The sequence below is a fragment of the Nothoprocta perdicaria genome, unplaced genomic scaffold (genome assembly GCF_003342845.1).
Source record: "Nothoprocta perdicaria isolate Ctin4 unplaced genomic scaffold, notPer1 scaffold_20, whole genome shotgun sequence".
In the NCBI taxonomy this organism is placed as follows: Eukaryota; Metazoa; Chordata; class Aves; order Tinamiformes; family Tinamidae; genus Nothoprocta; species Nothoprocta perdicaria.
This window is the reverse complement of record NW_020455205.1, coordinates 7,060,330-7,085,016: the sequence shown is the minus strand read 5'-3', so window position 1 is coordinate 7,085,016 and position 24,687 is coordinate 7,060,330. Positions and strand designations below refer to the sequence as shown.

General features: G+C 44.5%; 1 protein-coding gene across 3 annotated transcripts in view; it reads left to right on the top strand.

Moving 5' to 3' along the window:
• The first annotated feature begins 279 nt into the window (after positions 1-279).
• Positions 280-24,687, top strand: part of CUNH1orf21 (chromosome unknown C1orf21 homolog) — a 48,625-nt gene continuing 24,217 nt past the window's right edge. The window contains exons 1-3 of one of the 3 annotated variants that reach the window (XM_026038044.1): positions 280-348; positions 7,498-7,754; positions 15,151-15,355. In XM_026038044.1, the coding sequence (XP_025893829.1) occupies positions 15,262-15,355 (94 nt within the window). In that variant the 5' untranslated portion in view covers positions 280-348; positions 7,498-7,754; positions 15,151-15,261. Of the gene's footprint in view, positions 349-6,304; positions 6,372-7,497; positions 7,755-15,150; positions 15,356-24,687 lie in introns of those variants that run through there. The other 2 variants (XM_026038042.1, XM_026038045.1) reach the window with 2 other exon arrangements.

The window sequence follows — 24,687 nt, the reverse complement described above, 5'->3', positions numbered from 1 at the left end:
GCTGAGAGGTTGGTGCACGCTGCCCTGTGCCCTGTTCTTTCACGTTTTACGCAGACGCCGGTCGTGCTGTCACGTGCAGCATCCATCGCTGCGCGGATCAAACTGAGGCGGCTCCAGCTCCTTCCTCAAACCATTCCCTTCTTGTTTGTTTGTTTTTCATGTGGTAGGAGGGAGAAGCTGTTTCTGTGCTCAGGAAAGCAGCAGACAAATAATTTTGCTCTTTTCTAAGTCCTGAAATGTTTACTTGTTGCTTTTTGTCGTGCAGGAGCATCCTTCACAGAGAGGAAGAAGGAGGCCAGCACCTAACGTGCAAGCAAGGAGTTAGAAAGGCAAAGCCCGGGCTGCAAGGTAGATCTACTCTTACTATGTATATGTGACAGCTGTGACAGTTGCTTTTCCTCTCTCTATTGCTGCTTTTTTGCTTTTTTTKTTGTTGTTTTTTTGTGATCAGCCTACCAAAGCACCCCTTTGATTTTGGGCATTGCCTGGAAGCGAGAATTAAAATACGTATCCTTTAAGGAAGCACCTTCCTCCCTTTACTTGCAAAGCAGGTGTCCTGTTGTGTCCTTTTAAAAGTAGTAGTAAAGCACCCCAATAGTATCTAGAGTTAGGTAAGAAGCAGTCCAYAGACTCAGAATTGCATTTCTTTTCCTCCCCACACTCGCCTTTTAATGCTGCTGAATTATAATCACGTACATCTTGAAACACGCCTGTCTGGCCTGCTGCTGGTTTTACTCATTGATTTCTGTGCTGTGGGCTAAATACAAATGCCCTGTCGGTAGTAAGGGCATGAGTGGTTTCCCAAAAATACCTTCATTTGCTTCCAAAATTCATTATTTCTCTAGCAGTAAAATAACAGAAATGTATTGGACCATGATCTTTCCAAATATTGAAGAGTACCTTGTCTGTTGCATAAGAAACTAAACTGATTGTTTAAATAATTGGGGCAGACATATATAAATATATATAATCCAATAGAATAGTTTATGCAAGTGTTTTTCTGATAGGGTGCCTTTTCGTTGAGTGGGTTTGACTTTTGAAAATTAAAATATTTCCTCTGAGGAAGGAAGTGCTACAGGATGTAATGGTAAGAGAGGCTGTTGGAAAGCATGCCTCAGTATTAGATAGGACTTACTCAGACACAGATTTGCTCTAGTAGTAAGGTTTTGGTTGAGGCAGAAAACTGGCATAATCTTTGTGAATCGTGTGAGTAAAAGTACAGTGATGGGTGTTTATAGATTCTAGGTTATATCATGTATATGTGTGTAGATATAATTTTTTAGAAAACTTCCTTTTTGTATTTCTACAAGGATTATTTGCAATGAATAACCCGCAGCACCACGATGCCTGGTAGGGATCATTTTGTTAGGTGACATGTTAAGTAGCTGGTACTTGGTCTGCTAAACTTCTTGCTGTGTGCACCACAATAGTGTTCAGACCTGGACACTGCTTTCCACTTCTTCCCCTGCAYGTGCACTTGGGATTGTGCAAGAACTATGAGCTCTTCCTGGAGAACCAGCACCAGCTTTGCCTTAAATGTAATAACTGTATTTACACACTTGAAACATTATATATTTTTCTCTTTTTGTCCATTAGGTGATTATATAAAGGCATCAGACTTCAAATGCAGCAAACTTAGTGTCAGAAATTTTAAAATGCTATTAAAGAAAGCTATCCCTGAGAAAGTCTAACATAAATACARTCCTGTAAGGAAATCATTCCAAAAATAGCCAAATCCCTAAAACTTTAAGCTTCTTTTTGATCCCTGGGATTAGTGGAGATTTCCATTTTTGCATGGTGTATGGGGAGTTTTTGGCTGCTAGGGATGTATTGAGCACCATGTGTTTGCAGAGGAAGAGATACAGAGGAGCGGGGTGGCTCCTAGCGGTGCCCAGAGCACCCAGGTCTGCGGGCTGGTTTGCAGGGAGCTGCGCAGTGTGGACTGCATGGTTTGGACTTCAGTCCTGCCTTTGGAGGACAGCCCTTTGGTTACCTACTTGCTCTAGTTGGTAGGAGTCTGTCTGCTTGGTGAGCCAGGCCATGCTAAGAGCTGAAGCAGTTTTCCAGGGGTASAGGATTTGGGGTAGAGCAATTATGGAGCCTGTGCTAGTCAAGGAGATGCTCTGGTAGTGTTGCGAGGTGAAGCATCTTGTGCCCTGAGGGTGAGATTGCATGCTCACGGGTGAAGGCATCATTTTTCTTTATTTTCTGTGATTCATTGGAGACATTTTTAGSTAATGTAAAAGTGAACGCTGAGTTTTGTCTTTGTACTTGCTGTGCAAGTCTCCTGCTTTGCACCCCGTTTGCTGTCCCACAAGTGTTTGCATCCCCCGGAGCAACCTGCGCTTGAGATCTGGTGGAGCAAAAGCCACAATATCCCTGAGAGTTGACAAATGTCTGTGTAAATCCCCTGAGGGGAATCCAGCAAAAACAATCCCTACGGAGAATCCTGACATCCAGGTGGAGTTGTTTTAATGACAATCCTCCTTGTAGCTGTTAGGAGAACCAGCTTGTACCAAGGCTGTGTTTCTCCCTCCTTTCATACAGAAAGGAACAGAGGTGATTTTGCACAATACAGTGTTTCGTAGGAAAAATTTGCCCCAGCTTAACCTGGAATGGGTAAGCCTGGCTTGGCTGGTGTCTCGTGATGTGCATTTCCCTCAGGCTGGCTTCGGGAGGACGTTTCTCTGATTTCCGGTGCTCCAGGTTTTGCAGCGCGTGCCCATCGCTTGCCTCGTTTTGCGTTGCATAATGAGTGTGTTGTCAATGAACAACAAGCACGCTGGGCTTTTAATTAAAGGGAGGTGTTTCCAAGCAGTGCCAGGCTGCACACCCAAGCGTGGAAGATGCTGCTCTTGCTAGCAGAGAGCAAACCAAGGCTCTTGCACAACTGTACCTTAATTAAAACCCCTTGTGATTAGTGGTTGCAACCAGAGAGACTTGCTCTGTTGCAAGAAATGTCRCTTGAATCCACTGCTCAGCAAGCTGTGCTAAATGCCTTAATGATACTTTTTCTTTTTAATCTGATGGGAAAATGGCGTGGTAAGCGCAATCCTAATGGCACACAGCTATTTCTCTGTTTGGCATTTGGAATATTGCTGTGATTTCACTGACCCAAAACATCCAAGCTCAGCTGAGGCTCCTCACTGCTGTTTGATACCGAGAGGGGAGGGAGAAGAGAGGAGGAAAAAAAAAAAAAAAGGCATAAGTCTTAAGACTTGGAATGTTTCTATTAAAACAAACGAACAAAAGTTTTCCCTTGTTTTTTGAAAACCCACCTGAATGGTTGTGGATAATGTGGTGTAAGGAGCTTGCCTATGTGCATGTGTCAAAAGGTGGGCCTGGCTCTTCCCACTGTCATTCCTTATCCTACAGAGTTTTTTTTTTTTAAATAACAGGAAAATGCAGAAAAAAAGGGGGGGAGGAATCATAGCACCACCTCTACTAATCATGCATCACAGCAACAGGRCGTTGGGGATTTTTTTGCTAGCAATCAGGAGCAAGGAATAATGTGCAAGAACTCACCTGTTATTATGCCGCCTCATGACAGCTCTTCCAAGGGTGTTCACCACTCCAACTCGCTGTGAAATGGTGCTGGGGCTTAAGGAGGATCTCCTGGAAGTAGCGGAGGGCTCTGCAGYGTCAACTGCTGGGTTCTCGTGTGGTGGTGGAGCCTGCTGGGAGCCAGACCAGGTGTCTGCTTGTGTGTGTGAATGAGACATGTGTGGATGGTCACCACATACAGCCCTGCTCCCTAGTATGTGTCACTGTCAGATGTGTCTGCTATTAGCTGAGCAGCTGGTATTCTTGCAAACTGGGGGCAGAAAATGCTGAGAGCACAAAGTCTGGACCCTGTTGCCAGCAGAATAACCAGCTGCACTGGGGGTGACAAGTTATTGGGGCCATGTGTTGGTAACAGTAGTGATCTTACTGGCTTACTGGTATAGCTATAAAGGGCTTGTTTAGATCATGTAACTCCCTTATATTGCGTTCCTCTTCGGGGAGGGTTTGCACCAGTGCAAGTACATTGCCCAAAGTACGGGGAGACATTGATAACTCAGCTTTGAGTCCTGTGGGAAATAAAAGTCTATGTTATTTCTCACAGCAAAATTTAACTTGGTTTTATCACCCTGTCCTTGGAATTCAGAGGTCCAAATAAGCTCCCGTTATTGCCTAAAAAGACCCTAGAAGGCAAGCTGGTGCCGTCATAGCCTGCATTCCCRTGTGTGCACCATCCAGCCAACACCTTAGCAATTGTGGCATCAGGTTTTGCATCTTGGCTAGTGTCATAATTTGATCTGTTTCTTTTTTGGAAGCACTGCTTTTGAGATGATGATGGCTGTGAGTAGCGCCTGGGTCAGTCCTCCTGCCCTTTCACCCAGCCCAGCTGTCAGAGCGTATAGCTGCTAAGCAGCTTTTCCCCTTTTTCCCTCATTGCCACTGCATTTCTCAGCTTTCCCTGTTCACCGAGGGCTGGCGAGAGGGCTCGACTCCCCGCAAGGAGGTGATGCTCTGCGTGTGGTACCAGCCCTMTGCTCCCAAGTCCCTGCTTTCCTAGTGACCAAGCACGGTGCACTGCATGCACAGCACCTCTTCATGCCAGCAGCTGAATTCAAGGTCTTTTTTTGTATATATTCAAATCTCAGAAATCTGTCTCCATAGTCTGAAAATTGCCTGCATGCCACACTGAGAGCTTCCTTGTGCTGTGTAGTTGCTTTGCTTTTGCTTGCTTCCTCYATAAAAAATAAAAAGTAATGGCTAGTTATGAAAACAGCTTTCCAGGTGACACACGTGTAGTTTTTTCCTCCTTTTTTTGCCCTCTCTGAGGCGAGCGCGCTCGGCCTGYGGATGCGGCGCCGGGGCCTGCGGGAGCCGCGCGGGCTCTGCGGTGCTCGCCGCGCTGCGATGCTCATTGGCATTTCGAAAAGCCTCTTGCAGGGCTGCTGCTATAAATAGGAGAGCGTAAAGCCTTAGCACACAGCCAAGGAGCAGGGGAAGGCAGCRTTGCATTAGAAAGGAAGATAAAACAACTTCCAGACAGAATGTGCAGACTTTCTGATTTTTTTCTTTTTTTATTATTTATGGTGTTTTTCAAAAACGTAAAGAGGATGCTATCCTATAGATCATATATCCTGTGGATGCTTTCTTGACAGCTCTATCCCAGTGACGTCTTTGTGGTGAAACGTAGGCACCTTTAAATAGTGCATTTTAAAATAGCGATTTGTAAGTGCTTGGCCACGGTGTTGTAATTTAGTGCACAGTCTGCCTCTGATAAGGTGGTGGAAAAACACAGTACTGCTGCTGAAAAATCGCTGGAAAATATATGGCCTTTTGGGGCATCTTGCTCTCGAAACTGATTTTCATGCTACGTTTATCAGTTGTCTGGCGCTGTATAATTTACAGGCGTTATAAATGACGCCAGCGTTTGCTCTTACATTGCTTCATGGGAAGAAGCTGAGTCTGGTTCCTGTAGGTTGGGCCCTGGGAGATGTTAYTGCTGGCAGACAGCGTCAAGGCAGCTCGGGCTGCTCCCTCAGCCAGAGCATCAGCCTTTGTGTGCCCGCGAGGAGGGCAGCAGCCCTACGCTGCGCTCCTGAAACGATGGGAAGATGGGCTCTGTGGGCTCTTAAATAAAAGAAAGTTCCCCAAATTTTGCGGTGCTTTTGCCCAAGTTTGGTGTACAGCACAATTATAAGTTGGGATGTGGGATGATGTCTCTGGGCAAGATTTGCCTGTCCCACCATCCGACTCGCTCTTGCAGTTTCCCAAAAGGAGCTTTCCACATTCTGGATGAGTGCTGGACTTCCTGCCAGCTCCAGCCCCGGGACAGAGCCGCTCCTGTAGCGCTAGGATGGGAGTGCCCTCGTACCTGCGTTTGGTGAACTCGTCCTCCAGTTCGAGCACTAGATTTTGGATGCGTGCTGACATTCATAGTTTTGTTTGTTTTGTTTTTTCTAAACTATGAATTCAATGTGTTCATTGTGTTTGCCATTGCTTTCCCAGCATAATGAAAGCATGTCTAAGAGAGCCAGCCTGCTGTTAGGATTCACGAACTTGTATTTTTTTTCTCTCTTTCTAATTTTAAAAAGAAATCCTTCTTGCACTTGAAGCTAAAAAGGGGAGAGAGAGGCTCTAAAGATGCTGCAAAATTTACTCTCAGGAAAGCAGCTGCTCTTTTCCTGTGCAAATAGCTACGAGTGGGAGTAAAGGGGCTGAAGCTCCTAACATCTTACAGCTGTTGGCTGGCGGGGTGTGCGGCTCCGGACTCAGCCGCCTCCAAGGGCCGTCGTCACCCGGAGCCTTGTGCTGGCCCTTGCGATGGTCTCCTGGCCTGACTCAGCTTGATGAGCTGCTCTTAATTCCTGCTGCAGGTAAGGTAATGTGCAAGAATGAAGGTCAGACAAAGACATAAAATCGAATCAATGTCATGCAACTTCTAAAAGCTTTAAATGTGCTTGATGCTTTGAGGTGGGACTCTATGAAAGGAGATGGGATAACATAAAGCAATGTGTAGGGCTGCAAGGCTGCCTTGTAGGTGGGTTATTAAAAACCAAAATCCTTTCTTTCCCCCGTTCTTTGGAGTTAGTTTGGAGGTGGCAGCTGCTGAGGTGAGTTTTACCATTCTTGGTTGCTTCTGTGGGTGGCATGGAGAGGACATGCTGTCTCTTGGCACTTTCTGGCAATTGCACTAYATATTAAAATACATTCTGGGCCCTGATGATCAGGTACTTGAGTAGGAAAAGGAGCAGTATGGGAGCTGTTGAATAATAAAGCAGTCRTAAAGAGAACTTAGTACTGCCAGAATAGAAGTGGAGACAAAATAGGTACTAAAGGGTTGGGTTTGGTGCTGCCATCACAAAGGATTTTTCTCTGGAGCTGCTGATGTAGTGCAAAGCAACTGGAAAACACCGCTGAATCAGGGTTGTCTCTCTGGTATCAAGATACTGAAAATCGCACCGTAGGTGAGATTTTCGTGTGTCTGCAGATAGTGTCTGCCGCCCCAGGCGTGAATGAGAGGTGGGCTGGGACCTTCACTTGCGTGCACTTCCATAACACCAGYCAGATAACATCTGTGTCCTCTCTATTCTTGTGCTTCCAATTATTTGCTTTTTTTTGGTAGTTCATGTTTCTGTTTTCTTCCTATTTTATTCCTCTCTTCTAAATCAAACAGCATTGCCATGGCTTTCCTCTCCATCATTTTCCTTTCTTGGATGAGCGATTTCTGCACTCAGCAGAGCTCTGCACTCTGGCATGTGAATGTCCAAGCTGGAAAATGTTGGCATGAATTATCCACCAAGAGGTATCATCCTGTAGCTGTTGGTCTTGTTCTGGCAACACTGTTCCCTCAGAAAGTMCTAATAAGCTTTAGTTGCAACTGACTGCATTTAATGGTATTTGGAGCCTACTGCAGTCATTCCTTATATGTTTCTGCTCTATTCCCACAGCTCTGGAGTGGAGAGGATGTGGGGGAAAGTTTCCTTTGCCCTTCTCTTTCAGGATGATTTCTTCCAACGTGTTCCTGCAGTACATGCTCCATTAGACTTGTTTCACAGCTCCAGGACCTCGAGCCAGCAGTTCATCTCCTAGACTTTGGAAACTGCAGCATGGTGCCATGGATAGACTGATGCGTGACCCACTACTCCTCCTTGGATGAGTTGTGCTGGAGGGAATTGGGAGCAGTGATTGGAAAGCTTTTCGGTGGTTCTGGGCCCTAGGAATTGCTTTCCATATCTTTCTGTAACAAACACTGCTCTGTAAGTGTAATTCTGTATAGTGTCTGTTTTAAGTAAATGTAACTGATGCCTGGAAATTGTTTATACCGCTCAAAAGAATTTGATTTAGATCTTCTTCTTGAAGTGTCCAGGCTCACTTAGGCACACATCCTGCTCAGACCTGTATCCGCTGAAAGGAAAATTCTGCGTTTTTTGCTATATTGGTACAACATTCATGGAAACRATTAAAAAGTAACTTAGGATATTGCAAAACTTAAAATGCAGAAAAGAAATAGGTTTTTGAGTTGAATAGGCAAGTATTTTTGCAAGTGCTGAGCCCTCAGACAGCATGGCTGAAAGTAGCTCCATCAAAGCACTGCATGGGKTGATGCACCCTCCTTTTCAAAGAAGGGGATGGATCACAAGAGGGTTTTACACTTCTGGTGAGATGGTGTTTTTTCATTCAACTGCTCAGCTCCTCTGAGCAGTTTTTTTTAGCAGCCTTTTAACTTGGTTATAAGTTTCTGAACCTTCCCTGTTCCTGAACAGATCCTTCTTTCATGCTTTCCCTCCAAATGCAGACTCCTGAGGAGGAGCAGTAGGCTACAGTACCGATCTGCTTGGACACTGTGTAGAGCTTGTGGAACAAACCATATCAACGCTAACATTTGGCTGCTGTGGCCATCAGCACCTCAAAGCTTGATTTCTCTTCGATCTTGGAGAATAAACCCATTAACTCTGGGGGAACAGTCATGAGCATAGTTGGGGGGGAAGCAGGCTCTTGGCCTGTGACTCTCTCATTCATGGTTGATTGCTATTGGGAAATGACTGCGTCAGGAAAATTCCCCAGAGAACTACTGAAAACTATAGAGAAGTTCGCCTCCGCTAGGAAGTGTTTGAGTTAGATGAGTTGCTGTGCTGGCTTTTAGCTAACTTTAAACAGAAGGTAGCTGTTTTTTTGGCATAGACACGTCAGGGAGTTTACACGTCCTGCTTGACCTGAAGAGCCAGCTTCCGTGTCTTTAAGCCACGTCTATGCACTTATTCCGTAGTTTAAGTGATGTCAGGTTGGCAAAAGAAAACTCTTTCTCTAGCCCTTCTAGAAAAGAGGCTCCTTTAAACTGATMGCTTTTTTTATTGTTGTTGCTTTTTTTCTTTCTGCTTAAATTGCCCAGAAACAACAGAGGTGCATATGGCAAATGCTTCCTTGCTGACACGTTAGCAGCAGGTCCCCTGGTATCTCACTCCCCTTGGCTTTTTCAGAGCTCAGTTGTTTTGTTTTAATTTTAACCCAAGTGGCATATGAAGTAGCTGCTGCTGCAGCCGAATGAGGAATGCGTTGGAGGCAGCTGGAGGCAGATCCTGGGCTCCACACCGCTCCGGAGAGGTCCAGGAGCTCTCCTTGCAGCTGCTTCCTCTGCCAAATGCTCTGGTTTGCCAAAGTTACCAGGAAGTAAGGAAGGGTCTCTGGATGGATTCTGGAAATGTGTAACATAACCGAAGAGCCTATATTCAAGGCATCTACTGCCTACATGTTTTGGAAGTTATGAATCGCTGCCATGCCCAGAGAGGCAAGGTTGTATGTGCACATCTGGAGGCATCTAGCAGAAATACCTCGTTGTGATAACAGTAGCACATGAGGGAGAACAAGATGTAGTTTCTGAAAGGAAATAAAAGCCTACAAGAACAAAGAATCAAGATTAGACTGCCAAGTCTAAACCCCTTTGTATATCCGTGCATGTTGGATAGTTGCTGTTTTCCATTGCTGAAATCGGGAAACAAAGGCATGTTGTTTTTGTGTGCTCAGTTGTGTAGGAGACTTGGTGGGCTACTACTTTGGGAGAAGGGGCAGTCCTGGCAGAGCTCTGTTCCAGGCCAGAGCTGGAGCTCACAGTGGAGAGGTGCAGCTGCGCTTGCTGTTGGGAAGAGATACCTAAGAAATTTAGGAGGAGGAAATGGCCTTTTCCCAGTGCTGTAATTATCTCTCTGAGCTATTCTSTAAAGCAAACACATTTGTGTTGGTGACACTGCTGCAGTTACTACATTTCCTTTTCGACTAATTCTAAATGGTATGACTGGCTAGGTGTAATGTTTTCTGCCTTAAATTATCTTTAGCGAGTCAAAACAAGGGAATGTGTTGTAAAATGGAGAGATCATGCTCAGCCAAATGTTCAAAAGCATAAGTTGAATTGCTGCAAAACACTGAGTAGATCACTGCTCCTGTACCTTGGGGCCACTTATTCTTCTGCTTGCTCAATAAAATGTTATCTTGCTCTTAAACCATGAAGATAGAAATAAAATTTAATAGGAGAAATGAGCTCATTGTTGGTTTTTCTTACACCATCGTGGTGCTTGGGCACCCTATTCACTGCAGGAAGCGGAGGAGGTGCTTCTTACATCAACASAAGACTCATTGAAAGGAAAAAACTGTTTTTTCTGCAGGCCAATGTCCTGTTGCGCTGCCCAGCACCTGATTTAGCTGTGGCAGGCTCACCAGCAGAGCCTGTGCTCCKTGAGGCCAGGATTGCAGGAGGTACAAGGGGTTAGACCTGGATGCCTACAGAGATGTACCTATGGACTTGAGATCAGTAAGGGCAGTCATCCAGCTCTGCCCATAGCATGGAGCAAAGTACTGGGAGATCATCCAGTCATCCACTGCCTCTGAAACACAGGTTAATCTTAAATGAGTTTGATAGTAAACGGTGTGTGTAAACACTTATTTTATCTTGTAGGAACCTCTCTGCTGCATTTCCCTAATATGCTTCTAGCAGCTGTAGCAATAGCTCACGCAGAAGYAGGAGATGCTGAAAATGTGCCTAGCTTATTTTTGTGCAATCTTTTATTTTTAATGAAAAGCCTATTTTCTGTGAAGGGAAAAATTGTAGGATAAACAGCCTGTTTCTTTTCAAATGCTGGTAGAGCGGCAATGCCTGCTGTGGTGGGGAGAAGGAGTAGCACCAATACTGATCTGAGTGAGGAAACAGAAGTGCATATTGCATGAAAATTTTGCACTGGAAAACACATAATCTCCTATGCAAGTTTCCTCTGTGTGCAAAGAAAAAGTTGCATTATTGCCAACCCATAATTGTGCAGTCTTGTCTGTCTTCAATATTTGCCTATTAATTCTTCAAGAAGARAAGTTCTTAACTAGATACTTAAATTGCATGCTGTAATGAGAGGCTTCCTGTCACTATACTTAAGGTATTTGAATGTTATTCTTTTYTATTTTAAAAAGCTCAAATAACTTTCTTTGGGAAGAACAAAAGCGTCTGGTCCTGTGGCTCACATTTCTTGCTTGTAGGTTTTGGTCGCTGGACTTTCCACGCTAGCATTATTTTAACATCACCTGAGGTAAACTGAGATTGCATCGCAATCCACCTTCTCTTTCTCACTTTATTTTTCTGTACGCTACATGAGATATCATGCCAGGGAATTGCCAGCTCTTACGGAATAGATCAGGAGATCCTCACTGGATATATCCTGCTGCTGAGAGCCATTCTGTTGGGAAATTATTTGATGCTTTAATAGGTCAGAAAGCCAGTATTGTAGAAACCCTGACTAAGAAAATGAGAGGATCATTTTACTCTTAAAAAAAAAAAAAGGTAAGATGAGCTTGAAGGGGCAGCGGTGCCAAGCCTGTCCTAAAATAGAGCAAATAACCCAACAGCACCATTAGCACCAGCTCCAGGCAGGGCAGGAAGAGGGAGGTAGAGGAGCTCCTGTCGTTCCCTAGCTGTTCTCTTCAGCTTTCAAATCATGATGTTCCTGTATGTTCTTCAAAATGTGTCGAAAATATCATTTCACAGGAGAGCAGCTATGCAAATGAAGTCTCAAATAGCATTTCCACCAACCTCCTGGTGACTCGGGCTTGTTGAGTGTGGTGGCATTTGAGTGCAGCCTGGGGAAAAGGCGGTACCGCTTTTATARCAGCGCGCTGGTTCTTGGCACTTTAGCAAGGTGATTGTACTGCTGTGTTCACCTAGCTGGACTCCGCAGCGTGTTTCCAAGAGGATGCTGCAACGTGGCAATAAATACAGGAATTTTCCATCATGGAGGCAAACATTTCCTAGAAAGGAGAGAAGCGCTAATTTCCTGACTAGGAGCATAAACAGGATGTATAAAAGCGTTTTGCCTAAGCATTCATACGTGCAGAGTGTCACTGCTCRCTCCGGTCTTTCCATGTGCCCTTGTGCCGCTCCTTTTTGTTTTCAAATGAATAATGACACYGTGTCTTTGAATTTTCTGGCTCCAAAATCCTGGTTTGTCACTGTAAGAATGAAATCCTGGCTTTTCTGGCACAGATAACCAAGGATAAGTGAGGAAGAGAGAGTAGTGAGGATATTATAGGTGGGGAACTCCCATGTGCACGCGTTTGAGGTCCTTTGTGCAGTACAAATCTATAACCTTCCTTCTTGTGGAAAAAAAAATCAGATGAAAGCCAAACAGGCCTGTTTCTTTTAGGAAATAAATATAATTGCCAGCAGTAAGTGAAATCCTTGGGTTCTGCCCAGACTAGGATGCATTATGGGAAAGGTCCATGTCATTTTTCTTAGATTTTTTTTTTTCCCCCTATAGCTTTGTAAAGTTTGTTGCTTTGATCTCTCTAGCTTTGTGAAATGTAACCTGATTTCCTATGCGGTCAATGCRGAAGGAAATTTTAGGTGTATGTGCAGCCCCAACAAGATGAGAAAATGGTTATCTCAGTGCAATAAAAATGAATCTTCCACCCACAGTGGAAGAAGAACCCATGTTTATTTGTGGTGAGGCCCAGGATTCTCCTCTGTTTGATGATAGGGGTTGGTTTAACAACTGTGGAAGCAAAAAGGTTTTGTTGAGGATGCAGCGTGTACATGGCTTGGAGGGGCTGGAAAAGGGGAGTGAGAAGACGAAGAGTGAATTAATGAAGTGTCAAGGAGCTGGTAGAAGAAAAAAGGCTGGATATGCTCCAAAAGGAGGAAAAAAAAAGGGAACTGAAGGTGGAGAGTGGCAAACTATTCTCATAACTGAGCTCCCTTTTCTGAATCTTCTCTTAAGAAACCTGGGGATAAGAGGTATTCCATCTAACACAGGGTATGTRCTTTTTTTTTTTTTTTTTTTTTTTTTTTTTTTTTTTTTTTTTTTTTTTTTTCCTGTTGACCTACGCATAAGATGTTCATCTCAGCTGCCATGTTTTATTTGGGGGTGGCGTAAATGCTGTTTGATCTGCCTGAGAGGTTTTTCTCACTAGCATTTTGCAGATTGGAGCTTGCAAATTGCCTCTCAAATCTCGATAATTAATGATGGTGGGTGGCGAACAGGAGCTGCAAATGGGTTGAGGTTTTCTTATTCCTTTTATTTTTGGCTTCTGAAATCAATATGCCCCTCTCCCCCCAAATGCTTGGGAAGACAAAAGGGAAGATGATATTTGTGGAAAAAAGTGGGGGAGGAGGCGGGAACGGTCACGTTGCGCTGCTTGCATCTGAAGCACCTCACATCGTGTCTCCCGTATGCTGTGCGGCATCCCAGGGAGCGAGGGGCTGCTTTGGGATGCATTTCGGAAAAATATCCCAGTCTTGTCACAGTGGGCTGCTGTGATCCAAGGCAAGAAGGGTTTCCTGCCCCTGACATTAYGTGGTGGTGGACTAACCTCCAGGATCAGTTTGGAGAAGCTTTGGTAGCCTGATTTGTTGGCACTGGGAATACTTACTTAAACTCTGCAAGTATTAACTATTTGTAGTTTTGTTGTGATCACAGTTTTTGTAATACCCAAATGGAAAGTATTATCTTTTGTATTTCTCCACCTTTCCTTTAAGCCCAGAGTGATTTTGCATGTGTTTTTTTTTCCCTAAGAAAGAGCTGTATGCTTTTGTATTTTTGTTCTGCCCTAGGTTGCTTCTCCAGCAGCAATGGAGCAATGTCATGAAGGACAGGGCCATCACCTTCCTCCTCTCCTAGCTATTGAGGGTTGCTAATCAGTGGTTAAAGCAAAGCATTTTGTTTGGTGTGGTGGTTGGTTGTCCTCCCTTGKACCTCCTTGTGTGGAGACAAGGTCGTGATGGCTGTTTCCTTTTCCCTTGGGCTCTCTAATTGAGGAGAAGTTTCCCTTGAGGTTGTTGCTTTTATTCAAAGCGTGAAAGGAGGATTCCAAGACTAAAAACATGATCATTTGTGCCATCAACACTGTTCACTGGTCTATTAAAAGCTATAATCCTTAAGCAAATTTACATCCTTAAAGAAAATTAGCATTGCACACACCTCCTTTACAGCCCACTTACTGTTCCCCTTCCTGCTCTGCTATTTCTCCTGCACTCCCCGTGCCTCAGAGCATCTCCACTGTGTCCTGTAGAAGCAAAGCGTGGCTAATGCTTCCAAGCTTTGCGGATGTTCCTTTTCGCCCCTTGATAGCGAGAGAGAGACCTTTTATCTTAATTCGGGCTGTCACACTATTTGGACATGTTTGGAGGCAAAATGTTGTCAGTTGTGATTATCAGCGTTCCGCAAAACCATAAGATCAACTAATACAGTTTGAGTAAAATGAGTGCATCCTCCTAGCTGCAGTGCATGGCAGTGTAGCTTGAATGGCCTGCTTAGCTCACAGGCTGCTTGCACATGCCGAGAGGGAAGTTTTGGGGGGGCTCGGTGGGTGTAGCACTTCTGCAGGAGGAGGACAGCTTTAGAAGGGGCTTGTGCTCTCCCTGCCGCTGACAGCACTAGCACCCATTGAGAATGTCAAAATTCACCATTTTATGGGTGAGTAGCTGGAGCTGGCAAGGGATGGAAAAATCAAAAATTTAGGCCTAAGTGGCCAKATATGTGATGGAAAAAGGCAAAAGCGTATGGGGCAAAGTACTGAATATTATTCAAAATGCACGTAGGGGTTTGGCTGGGAGGGAAAAGCTCACCTGTTCTGTGACACTGTGTGATTTAGGGAGCTTTAGTCCATCTCAGAAGGTGGATAATTGCCTTCTGGAGTGGTGAAGGGCTTTTGGATCCAACAGAGTGATGAACAAAAAGGAAAAGAAAAATGCTGCTCATTATCCTCTTTCCCATCTATCAACATAAGATCTTTCATTGATTTTATTTTGTCTGAACACTTGCAATTGGCAGCTCTTAATCACTAAAACGCTTAGTAAGAGTTCTGGCATGATGGGCAAACCATTAAATGGAGCAAGAGAGGTGGATATTGTTGATTTCTTATTGTTTTTTTTTGGTGGCAAGTGGATGTGCATGTGCTGCTTCCTCCAGACAAAAGGGTAGACTTGAAGTTTGACAGCTGCGCTCCAGTGCCAAGGCAGGCATCATCCCGGATTGATGCTCACTCAATTATTTCTGAAAATGTAAAATGATGGCAACAGCGTGTGCCCATCCCATGCCTTGCCAATGTGCTGTGTTTAGAGGTTCCTTTTGGTCAACACATGCAGTTAAATATTTTTCTCTCCCTCTTTCCTGCTGTCTTTAGGTGAGAGCTCTTGACAGCACAGCAGGAAGGTGGATTATTGGAAGGACGATGAGCGTGCAGCTCTAGACATGGTTTGCGGTTGGGCCCGGCTGGCGCTGTCTGAATGAAGCGATGGGCTGCGCGTCAGCCAAGCATGTTTCTACTGTTCAAAACGAAGAGGAAACTCAGAAAGGCAAAAACTACCAGAACGGAGATGTGTTTGGGGGTAAGTGGTGCGGGATCCTGATCTGTGTTGGATGGCGTGAATGTCCTGCAAGGTGTTTTGGGGAGTCTTAACCTTTCACAAAAAATAAAAGGGGCTGAACCTGAAATTAAATCCTTGCAATAGTGCAGTTGCCCCCCCACTAAAATATAGCATCAGGACAGCTGAAATAGAGGTCTGGGTGAGATGTGGAATGGAAAAATTATCTTACACTGGCTTTAGCTCTTCATATCTTAAAACAGTTCAAAAAACGACCAATAACACTAAGCCCCTCGTATTTGTATCTGTATTTGTCAGTAGGAACCAAAATAACTGACTTTTTTTAAAAAGAAAATAAATTCTATTTAGTAAGAAAAGAAATTCCTTAATCCTATTGTCCTATAAAGCAATAAAACGTTAGTTTTGGAATGCTTAGTGATCTGATGATATTGGGATACTCTGGTATAAAAACATTAGTTCTGTTGCATGGGAAGGATGGCCTGTAGGCAGGACCTGAGTGCAGAAGCTTGTGCACCAAGAAAGGTAAGGTGGCGTGTAAAACATAACGTCAGCCTCATTATTACTTTTCCAGATTCTGGAAATCTTTGAGATTTCTAGTTCTGCTGAGACATTTATCTGAAAACTCATTACTRCAAAGAAATAAACTGGTGCCGTTTCGCAGCCTGCTTGGATTCATTATTCCTAAAATAGGTGCATCACTGCCAAGGGTGCCAAGCATTTCTTCTCTGGTGTTTTTTATAGGGATTGTTTGTGCAGAACAAGGAATGACACATCTAGCAGCACAAAAAGAAATCCTTGCTCTGGATTAAGGGGAGCTGTTTTGCTTTTCCAGCCCATCTGTGGGCATGGTTGCTCCCCGCCGTGGATCCCAAAGTAAGAGCACTGGGAATGCTCTAAAGAGCACAGAGCTGGTCCACAAACCACAGGCTGAGCGCTGGCTTCTTCTCCCCTGCGTGGTCCTTTACCAGCCAGCGAGATGTTGTTTTAGGAACTGTGATTCAGTGTGTTATTTAAAGCAGACTGTAAGTGCAGTCATGAACAAGAAGCTCTGTTAGTTTATGCAGGGAATTTGAGCTTATATGTTAGTACATTAGCTGGCATTTAACAGGGGGGCAGTTTTGGTGGTATGTTTTTTTCTTTTAAACTGCATGATTCTGGCCAAAGATCTTAACTTTAACACCAAGAAATGTGAAGTAACTTCTGGAGGCAAAGGATCATGACGACTGAAGGGATTTTAGAGAGTGACTGCTTTCAGTGCTGGAGTGCTATCCGTGGTTTTGTTTAGCTTTCCTGGGAGTGCTGACAGCCTTTCCAAACAGCAGAAACAATATCCAAAATATACTACCTGCAGTGGCATGTTTTCAGGCACAGCTGTTAAGTCAGTTGTGCAGTTTGCTGCTCTTAAGTCCAGGTTCGGCAACTGATCTTTCTCTAGCAAAGACTTCAGGAACCACTGGGTTCTGTATCTGAAGTGATTTGTTGAAAGGCAACCTGTGTGAGCCCAGAATCCATCTGACTAATGTTTTTTTTTTTTCCGATATCACTTAGATCCAAAATTTCAGAGTATTCTTCCTACTTTATTTTCTGTTAACCTTTAGTGTTATTAATCCTGAACATATCTCCTTGTAACATGCCTGTTGTGTTGCTCCTTCAGTGCATCAAGGAGGAGGCTGGTGCCATACTGGAGGCTGTGATATTCAGCCCCCAGCAGGAAAGGGCATAGTCGTGCTAGATTTGAACCCAGGACCTCAATGAGGATGACAAATCTTGGTGGAACAACTTCCCAGAGATAGGGGAGGATCCACAGAGTCAACCAAAGTTGAAAGTACTGCAGCAGTTCATGGATTTCGCCTGTCCAGGTCCAGTTGCCCTCAATTGCTGAATGTTCCTGGCTTATTGCTGGGAAGCGACCAGAATATCTCGTGGAAACCGTAGCCAAGAGAACAGATGTTCCCTGTGAATTCAAATCCCTGGCATTTAAAAGTAGGAAACCAAAGACAAAACCCATGAATTCTGTGAGGACAAGTTATGGTTTGCTGAAAACAACAAAAAAACACCTTATATTTAAATCGGTGTTTTGTCCCAAGCGCTAGTAGGAACTTTGCATTCTACTGAAATATTTATTTAAATAATCAAGTTAGCAGGCCTATCAAAAGAGATGTTCTACAGAAGATTGAATATAATATGATTATTATGCCTTGTTGGTCTCTAATGACTTTAAAATCCTTCTAATAAGGCTAGCAGCAATAAATCTTCCTTTATTCATGGTTTCACTTCAAAGCTGATTTCCAGGGCAATATATAAGAATTCTAATAACGTAAATGCCAATGAAGAACAATATGCTCTGATAGAGCCCAGAGTCATCTTGATTTCAGGATATGTTTTAATAGTGCAACATCTTTTGTACATGGATTTTGTTTTTTTCATCAAAAATCAACAGTTTGTGAAAAATCATGAAATGCTCATTTAGGGAGAAGGTTATTGACATAATTTTTATGCATGAGCAAACAACGGGTAATGTGATTTGTTGCAGAAAAGGAGATTTTTGGAATCTATCTGTTAATCTGAGAGTCTAATGCAGATATTTAGATGGAGCTCTCGGGCGCTTTGCGAAAGCAGGAGCAGGCATGCCAGGTTAGCATCTTGTGGCAAATCAGTAGCATCGGTGCTGCAATTGCCTGATAGCATTTCTATTATTAGCAGCAGCTCCAGTTACTGAGTGGGTCTAAGCAAAGCTGAACACAAAGTACAGGAATTTATAAATGAAGCTATCTCAGGACATTGGGAGAAATCAAGAAAAGCAAATCTTTGCAATTTAGATATTGTACTGGGATGGAAAACYGGATCAATTAGTGCAGTGTGAGATTGCTGCACGGGTTTTGGGAGGGTTTAGTTGCTKCAGGCACAGCATGAAGTCCTTTTTCCCCCACCATACCAGTTCCTAGGAATAAGGGAGCAGTGCGTTCCATGTTGCCGTCCTCCTCTCACCTCTCGCTTCTCCCAGAGGAGCAGGAGGCTGCTCTGCTGGGCAGGAGGGGGTTGCAGGTGGTCTCTGAGGGCCCTTCGTGATGGAAACGAGCATCTCCTCTGTGGGTCAGGGTGGGYCATGGCAGCTTTAAAAGAGGCTCCTTCTGCCTACAGCAGCACATCATTGTGTGCATAGGGAACAGTGTTGAAAATGGAGGAAAAAGTGAATTTTTAAAAACCTGCCTACAGTATAGAGGAAGAGRTTAGGAGGGAGAATTGGCACCTTTGACTTTTCTTGAATACCCCTCTTCTCCACCAAAAATACTGTGCCCAAACCTTTGTAGAGATAACTTTGTTCAAAGACTTTCTTTGACTGATAAGCCTGGAAGTATCATCTTGCTCAAAACCTCAGGCGCAGACTGTCCGGGTGCTCCAAGACGATAGTTTCCCATCTCCAGCCTGACTTTCTCCATCTGGTTCTGGTGCACACAATTCTGCAGAGTTTTCTGACGCTGCAAAGCTCTAAAACTGGGAAAATGACAGGTAAAATCCCAGTAAAAATAAATTGGGAGTATTTTCCAAACGTGAGTAACAGCTTGCTGCCACCTCTCCCGGCCAGCAAGGTCCTGCTGTGCTGGACTTCACGCAGACTCCTGCTTTCTGGCCCCCCTATGGGTGGTTTGGGACTGATCGCAGCYGTTTGAGGAAGTGGGAGGAAAGAATAAAACCTCAGACAAACTTCAGCATTGCATTCATGTAGGAAGCACAATAAAACTGTGTTTGTTATCTACGTTTATGGTGTAACTGGGAGAACACCCTTAAGTCAATAATCTACTGTTTGGTTCCCACGAGGAAGCAGCAAGAATTAAATAAATCAGATTTTGGTTATCTGCCCATTGGTGATCCACGGGTGCAAAGACAGCAAGTTCCCTGTGGACTCCAGCTCTGTAATTTTTCCTGTTTTGTGGTAGACCTGCAGCAATTGCCTCCTCTTTCCTGCCCTTAGTCTTGCAGTAGCTTTATGGTTTTGTTTGTCTTAAGACAAAATACAAAGAAAAGAAAGAGGAAAAAACTGCCGGGAGCTATTGCATGGCGTGTCTGCACTGGGTGGCAGGTTGAGCAGATGCAAGGAACCAGATCTGTTATTTTTAAGTGTTAGAGCCTACATCAGGTTATCTTCTCCAAAACACAGCACGCCTTTGCCATGTAGGTATCAGTGTCATTCCTTTGGTACCTCTRATCAAAGAAGAATCCACCAGATTCACTCAAAGCAAGTTTCTGCTGCTTGTCACTGCTTCTTGAGATTATGGTATCAGAAACTAAGCTGACAGAAGTTACAGATCTGTTTATATAACTGATAGTGGAGTCCCCAGCTTGGAAAATCCTCCCTACAGGTTAAACCGTGTTGTTTGTCCACCCGAAAGGTGTGAAGGTTGCTCAGATTCAGGGCAAATGTTTAACTTGTCTTTGAAAGGSCTTGGAAATGTATGCAGATAATTTTGAGGTAGGAAGAATGGTAGTTAAAATGCCACTGTACTTCCAGGCACCACTTTTTTTTTTGTTGTTGTTATTTTTGTTTTTTTTCATTTGCCCAGCGTTGTCTTACCAGGTCACAAACCATACACCCCTCCTTCCAACCCCCTCTCCAAAAAAAAAAAAGAATTTGGCTATTTGGCTGTGAAAATCTCAGTGAGGTGGGGGATCACTTTCTGATTCACCAGGTAAGTGTCAGGCCTTCTGAAGGTACACAAATACGTATTCATTTGGGAGACATAATGCTAACGTTAGACTAAATTACTTCCTGATATTGTATAAATACAAGGAAAACCTAGCCCAAGTTGCTGATATTTGTGTATGCTACTCTGTGTAACCAAAGAAGCCCTTAGAAGTCAATTGCAGCATAGCTTTGTTTTTTCTAAAAACATTCCCCAAACGCTTGCTGGGAAAGAGAGAGACCGACGGGCRCGTTTTGCAGCCCGCGCTTCTGCTGAGCCCCGAGCCGGCCCCGTCTGCTCCAATAAACCAGTGCAGCAGCCCCGGGCCGGGGGCACCAAGGAAAATGCCCTCGTGTTCCAGGGTCTGTGCGTTTGTAGTTTCAGCACTGATCTTAGGCTCCTTGGAAGGGGAAAAGGGGAGCTGTTTGGGTTATGGGCATCTCCTCATTCATGACAGAGTTTTATTTATTAGAAATGATATGCGTGTGACCCTCCCACCCTGGGAGTTTGTCTTGTTTTGTGTTGGATTCTTCCTGTGGGAATTGGATGTATCTTGAGATCTTTTGATAGAAAAAGTGCTTGACTAGAATAAGCACTCCAAGGACTCGCATTTTTGCTTTTTTTTTGCAACTAGTAYTAAAACTCCTTTGAAAAGTGCGTGCTACTCTGGGAGGCTGGCATCTTCCAGAGATAACGAATGACYCTTAAACATAGTGTTTTTTGCCTAAACATATTAGCCTTTGCCTTAGCAGTAAGCTTCGTAGCTCTTTAGATGTCTTGTAAGTCATGTAATGGAATTAAGTATTAAATCTTTTGCATCTGGAAATGTGCACTGTGTTTTATAAATTAAGTTTGCTTTGCATCCCTACCTCAGCATGACTTAGAGAAATCCTGGCAATGAGGAGATGCTGTGCCCATCGTGGACATTCAGCATGTTCCTGGTCCTAGATAATCATTCTGTCCCTTTTGTAGTGCAGGTAATTAAATAGCTGATGATTTACAAATATTCTTTGTGAGGTACATAAGCAGGGAAAAACTTGATAGACTAATATTTTAATATGAGAAAACTGTGTCAGGGCAAATTCTCAGCAGATTCTTGAGAAGGTTTTATCGTAACTGCTGACTGTTTTGCTAAGTGTTTAATGGTGTAATTGGCTAACTGCTCACCAGGATGGTTCTAAAATCAGGAAGTTAAGTATGGAAAGGCTTATGGGAACTATGGAGATCCAGTAGATTTGTGGAGTATGTGAGTTGGCCACGTTGCTTTCTCAGTGTCCAAAGCAGTGTGACATCCAAGCTAGTTACTGAATTTTGTTTACCCACCAATAAAATGAAAATAATTCCCATCACGCAGGAAATTTATGTTCATAAAGTGCTTGTAAATCTTCTCATGAAAGGTGACCGATTCCCATGGAAGATGTTACTGGTTTTGAAGGTTTCCCTGTTCTTTGGCCATCTGTTATGTGGTTCTCACCAGCTTATTAGGCAGAGGCCTGTGCTGGCTATGTTATAGTCCAGGGTTTGTTCCTTGGCCCTTTCTCTTTTTTTTCCTCTCTCTTTTTCTCTGCTCTGTAGCAAAGGGAGAGGCGTTGGAAGTAAAGCCAATACTTTAATCTTTGCTTTTGCAGTTTGAGTGGTGCAAAGATTTTTCTTCAGGGCAGGGTCACACTCGTTGCTTGATCCTGCAAAGCCCCAGAAAGGTTTGTGGTGGTCAAATGTATGAACGAGGTTGTTGCAATATGGGGTGCTGCAATAGTAAACTGCAAACTGTACCCCAAAACTTACTTGGTAATTTGATAGGAGTATCAGCATTTGCAGGGCACCATACTTTCCTATTCATGCAGTGTGCCCTTTTGTATTTTCTTGCTCCTTGTTTCCTCTGGCTCTCATTTTTCARTATGATCTTTTTAGTGGGCCAGGTAATTGCATTTGCAGCGTGTCCTTCCTGCCGAGCAGGATAGCTATCATCAGCCCTACCTGAGCAATGGCTTCTTGCAGACAACTGCGTGTCTGGCTCAGAGCACCGTGTTAYTTAAGTGCAAAACAAAGCAAAAGATGGGGAGTGTGTGAGTTGTGCAGTCCAACCATGCCAAAAATCTGCATTACAGAAAGGTGGTTATGAGGACGCAGCTTCAGCGCCGCTTCTTGGCTTTGCTGCCGCACAGGAGTCTTTAATTAAACCATCACACGGCTGTTTCTTCGGGGCTGCTGTATATATAGTGCTCCCTTGGACCCGAAGCACAAGGGGGTATTTAAGCGCTCCAGAGAGGGTGTAATTAAAGACTGCAGCATGCGGGAGGTGTGACTTGTTCCGTGGTAAGTGGCACAGGGTTGCTGAATATTGAGCTCGTGCCTTTTAAGACCCTTTCCAAACTAAGCAAATGACCTCTGAGGTCCTACTGCGTTCTACCCTTTTTTGCTGGGTGCGAGTGCCGAGCGTGCAGGCCCTGCTACAGTTGCCTGACCCTGACCCTCAGTATTTTGCCCTGGGTGCCCAAGGCAAGAGGAAAGGGAAGGGGAAAGGGGAAAGGAAAGGGCAGGGAAGGGAGGAGGGCGCAGCCGGAGCTTCCTGGAGGTGCCCGGAGCCGAGCCGGGCCACCCTTMCCCTGCCTTGTGCGCTTGGCTCTCTGTSCATGCTCAGCTTGGTCGCTTTTTCGTTGATGTTTTTTCTCGTTTATTCTGAAAAAAGAGGAAAAAAAAATAKCTCCAACAAGTGATTTCTGGAGTGTTTGCTGAGTTTCTTGGGCTTGGGAGCACCACTGACCTGTCTGTCAGGGAGCTGCTGTGAAGCAGAGCAAAAGGCACTTCCTTCCTTCATGGATTTCGGGAGACCTCCAGTCCTCCCACTGCAGTATCCGTGAGGCCACATGTCCCCAGAGATTGTTTCCCAAGTAACAGATTTTGGGTACCTGGTATCTCCCACCCATCCACCATTTATACAGATATAAATCCTCCCAGCACTCCTCCAAAGTAAAAAAAGCCTGTTTTTGTAAAATAGGGAATGTGCAAAGAGATTTAACCCTGAGGAGATGGGAGGAAGTCTGAGAGGGAGTTGGGAAGGCGCTCGTTGGACCTGAGCAGGGCAGAGTCCTTTCCCTGTGGGTGGTGAGTGCTCCTGAGCACGAGGAGGTGAACGTGCAGAACATGGTGCCTTGCCCTTTGTTTCCTATGCAGAGCTAATAAGAGATCGCATATGGAAAAAAGGAAATCATTATGRAAAGACCATACAAAACAACACTGACAGGATTGCTTGCACACTGTACTGTTCACCGGGTGTACCCGGCTCTGTCGTTTGGGTCTGTTGTACTTAGAGCACTGGCACTTTGTAGYGGTCCAAGCACAGTTTGGCCTTAGGAGGCTTTTGTGCGAGGAAGAACCGCGCAGGGCTYGAGGCTCCCTGGCTTCAGCCGCGCGTGCTCTGTCCCCGTCAGCACATCGGAGAACGAGCCCGCYGCAAACAAGGGAGCCCGATTATGGCTCGACGACCATCTGTCGCTTTATTAAACTGGGGGGAAAGCAAATCGGAGGCCTCCGACGTGTGAACTGAGGAGCTTGCTCAGCAGCAGCATCTGGGCCTCAGAACAGCATGTTCCCTTCCCACAGGCACGAGTGGGGCCCTGCTTTTGGGGGAGAGGGATGCAGAGAGTGAACGGACCAGAGCAAGTAGCAGCACTGATGGCACTGATGAAGGATGGGTTAATAAGGCAGTGGGAGTTTTCTTTGCTCTGGTATCAGGAGAAGTTGAGCTGAAGCCCATTAAAGATAATGGAACCGTCCCYGGTCAAACCCGCCAGGCCTGGAGGCGCTTTGTTGTTACAAGCTGCTGTGATTTGGGCCTGAAAGGAAATAGCCTGATAAAATAGGAGGAAATTTGCTAAAATTTCCTAGTTCGATTTTGAGCAGACATCACCCTTGAGGGAGTAAATGTTCCATAGAGCGTGGACGTGACACAGGGATGTAATGGGAACTACTGGATAGCTCAGAAAAGAGCTGTTCCTCTCTTGTGCCATTTTAGGTGCTGAAAAAAGCACCGCAGCTCAGCCGCTGCTCAAAGCCGAAGTGCGGTTCCTGGGTGGAAGCAGAAGTTCCTGGGTGGCAGCAACCAGGTTTGGGGGGAAATGGGGGAGCTCCAAAAGATGCCTCACATCTGGATGACTTGGTTTAATCTGAGGCAGAAATGCAGGTGCTTGCCTGCATTTAAAATGGACAATTTAAAACCCTTTGCTTCTCCCCCAAATGCCAAACCTTGCAGTCTTATATTGGAAGTATTTAGGAAGGAGACAGTACTGGAGGGTGATCTTTCCAGACCTGCTGGAACCCTTTGCTTTAGTGTATTTAGACATATTAAATGGTTTCTGTTGGATGATTTATATCTTGTTGGCAAAATTTGTTTTGCGTACCTGTGCTCTGTTTAATATCTGATTCTGTCCACCAACTTGGCTTCAGCAGTGACTTCTGCATTATTTCAGATTAGATTAAGGTTTGTGTAACTTCGTTTGGAAAATCTGAACAAATCTCTTCAGATATTCCTTTGGGAGAAATAGGTCTGCTTATTTCCTAGGCTATTTTTTCTCCTTCAGTATTTCATATTAGCAAAAACAACATGATCGCTAGACTGCAGAATTGCCCGAGACGTGACCAGTGCAAGGCGTG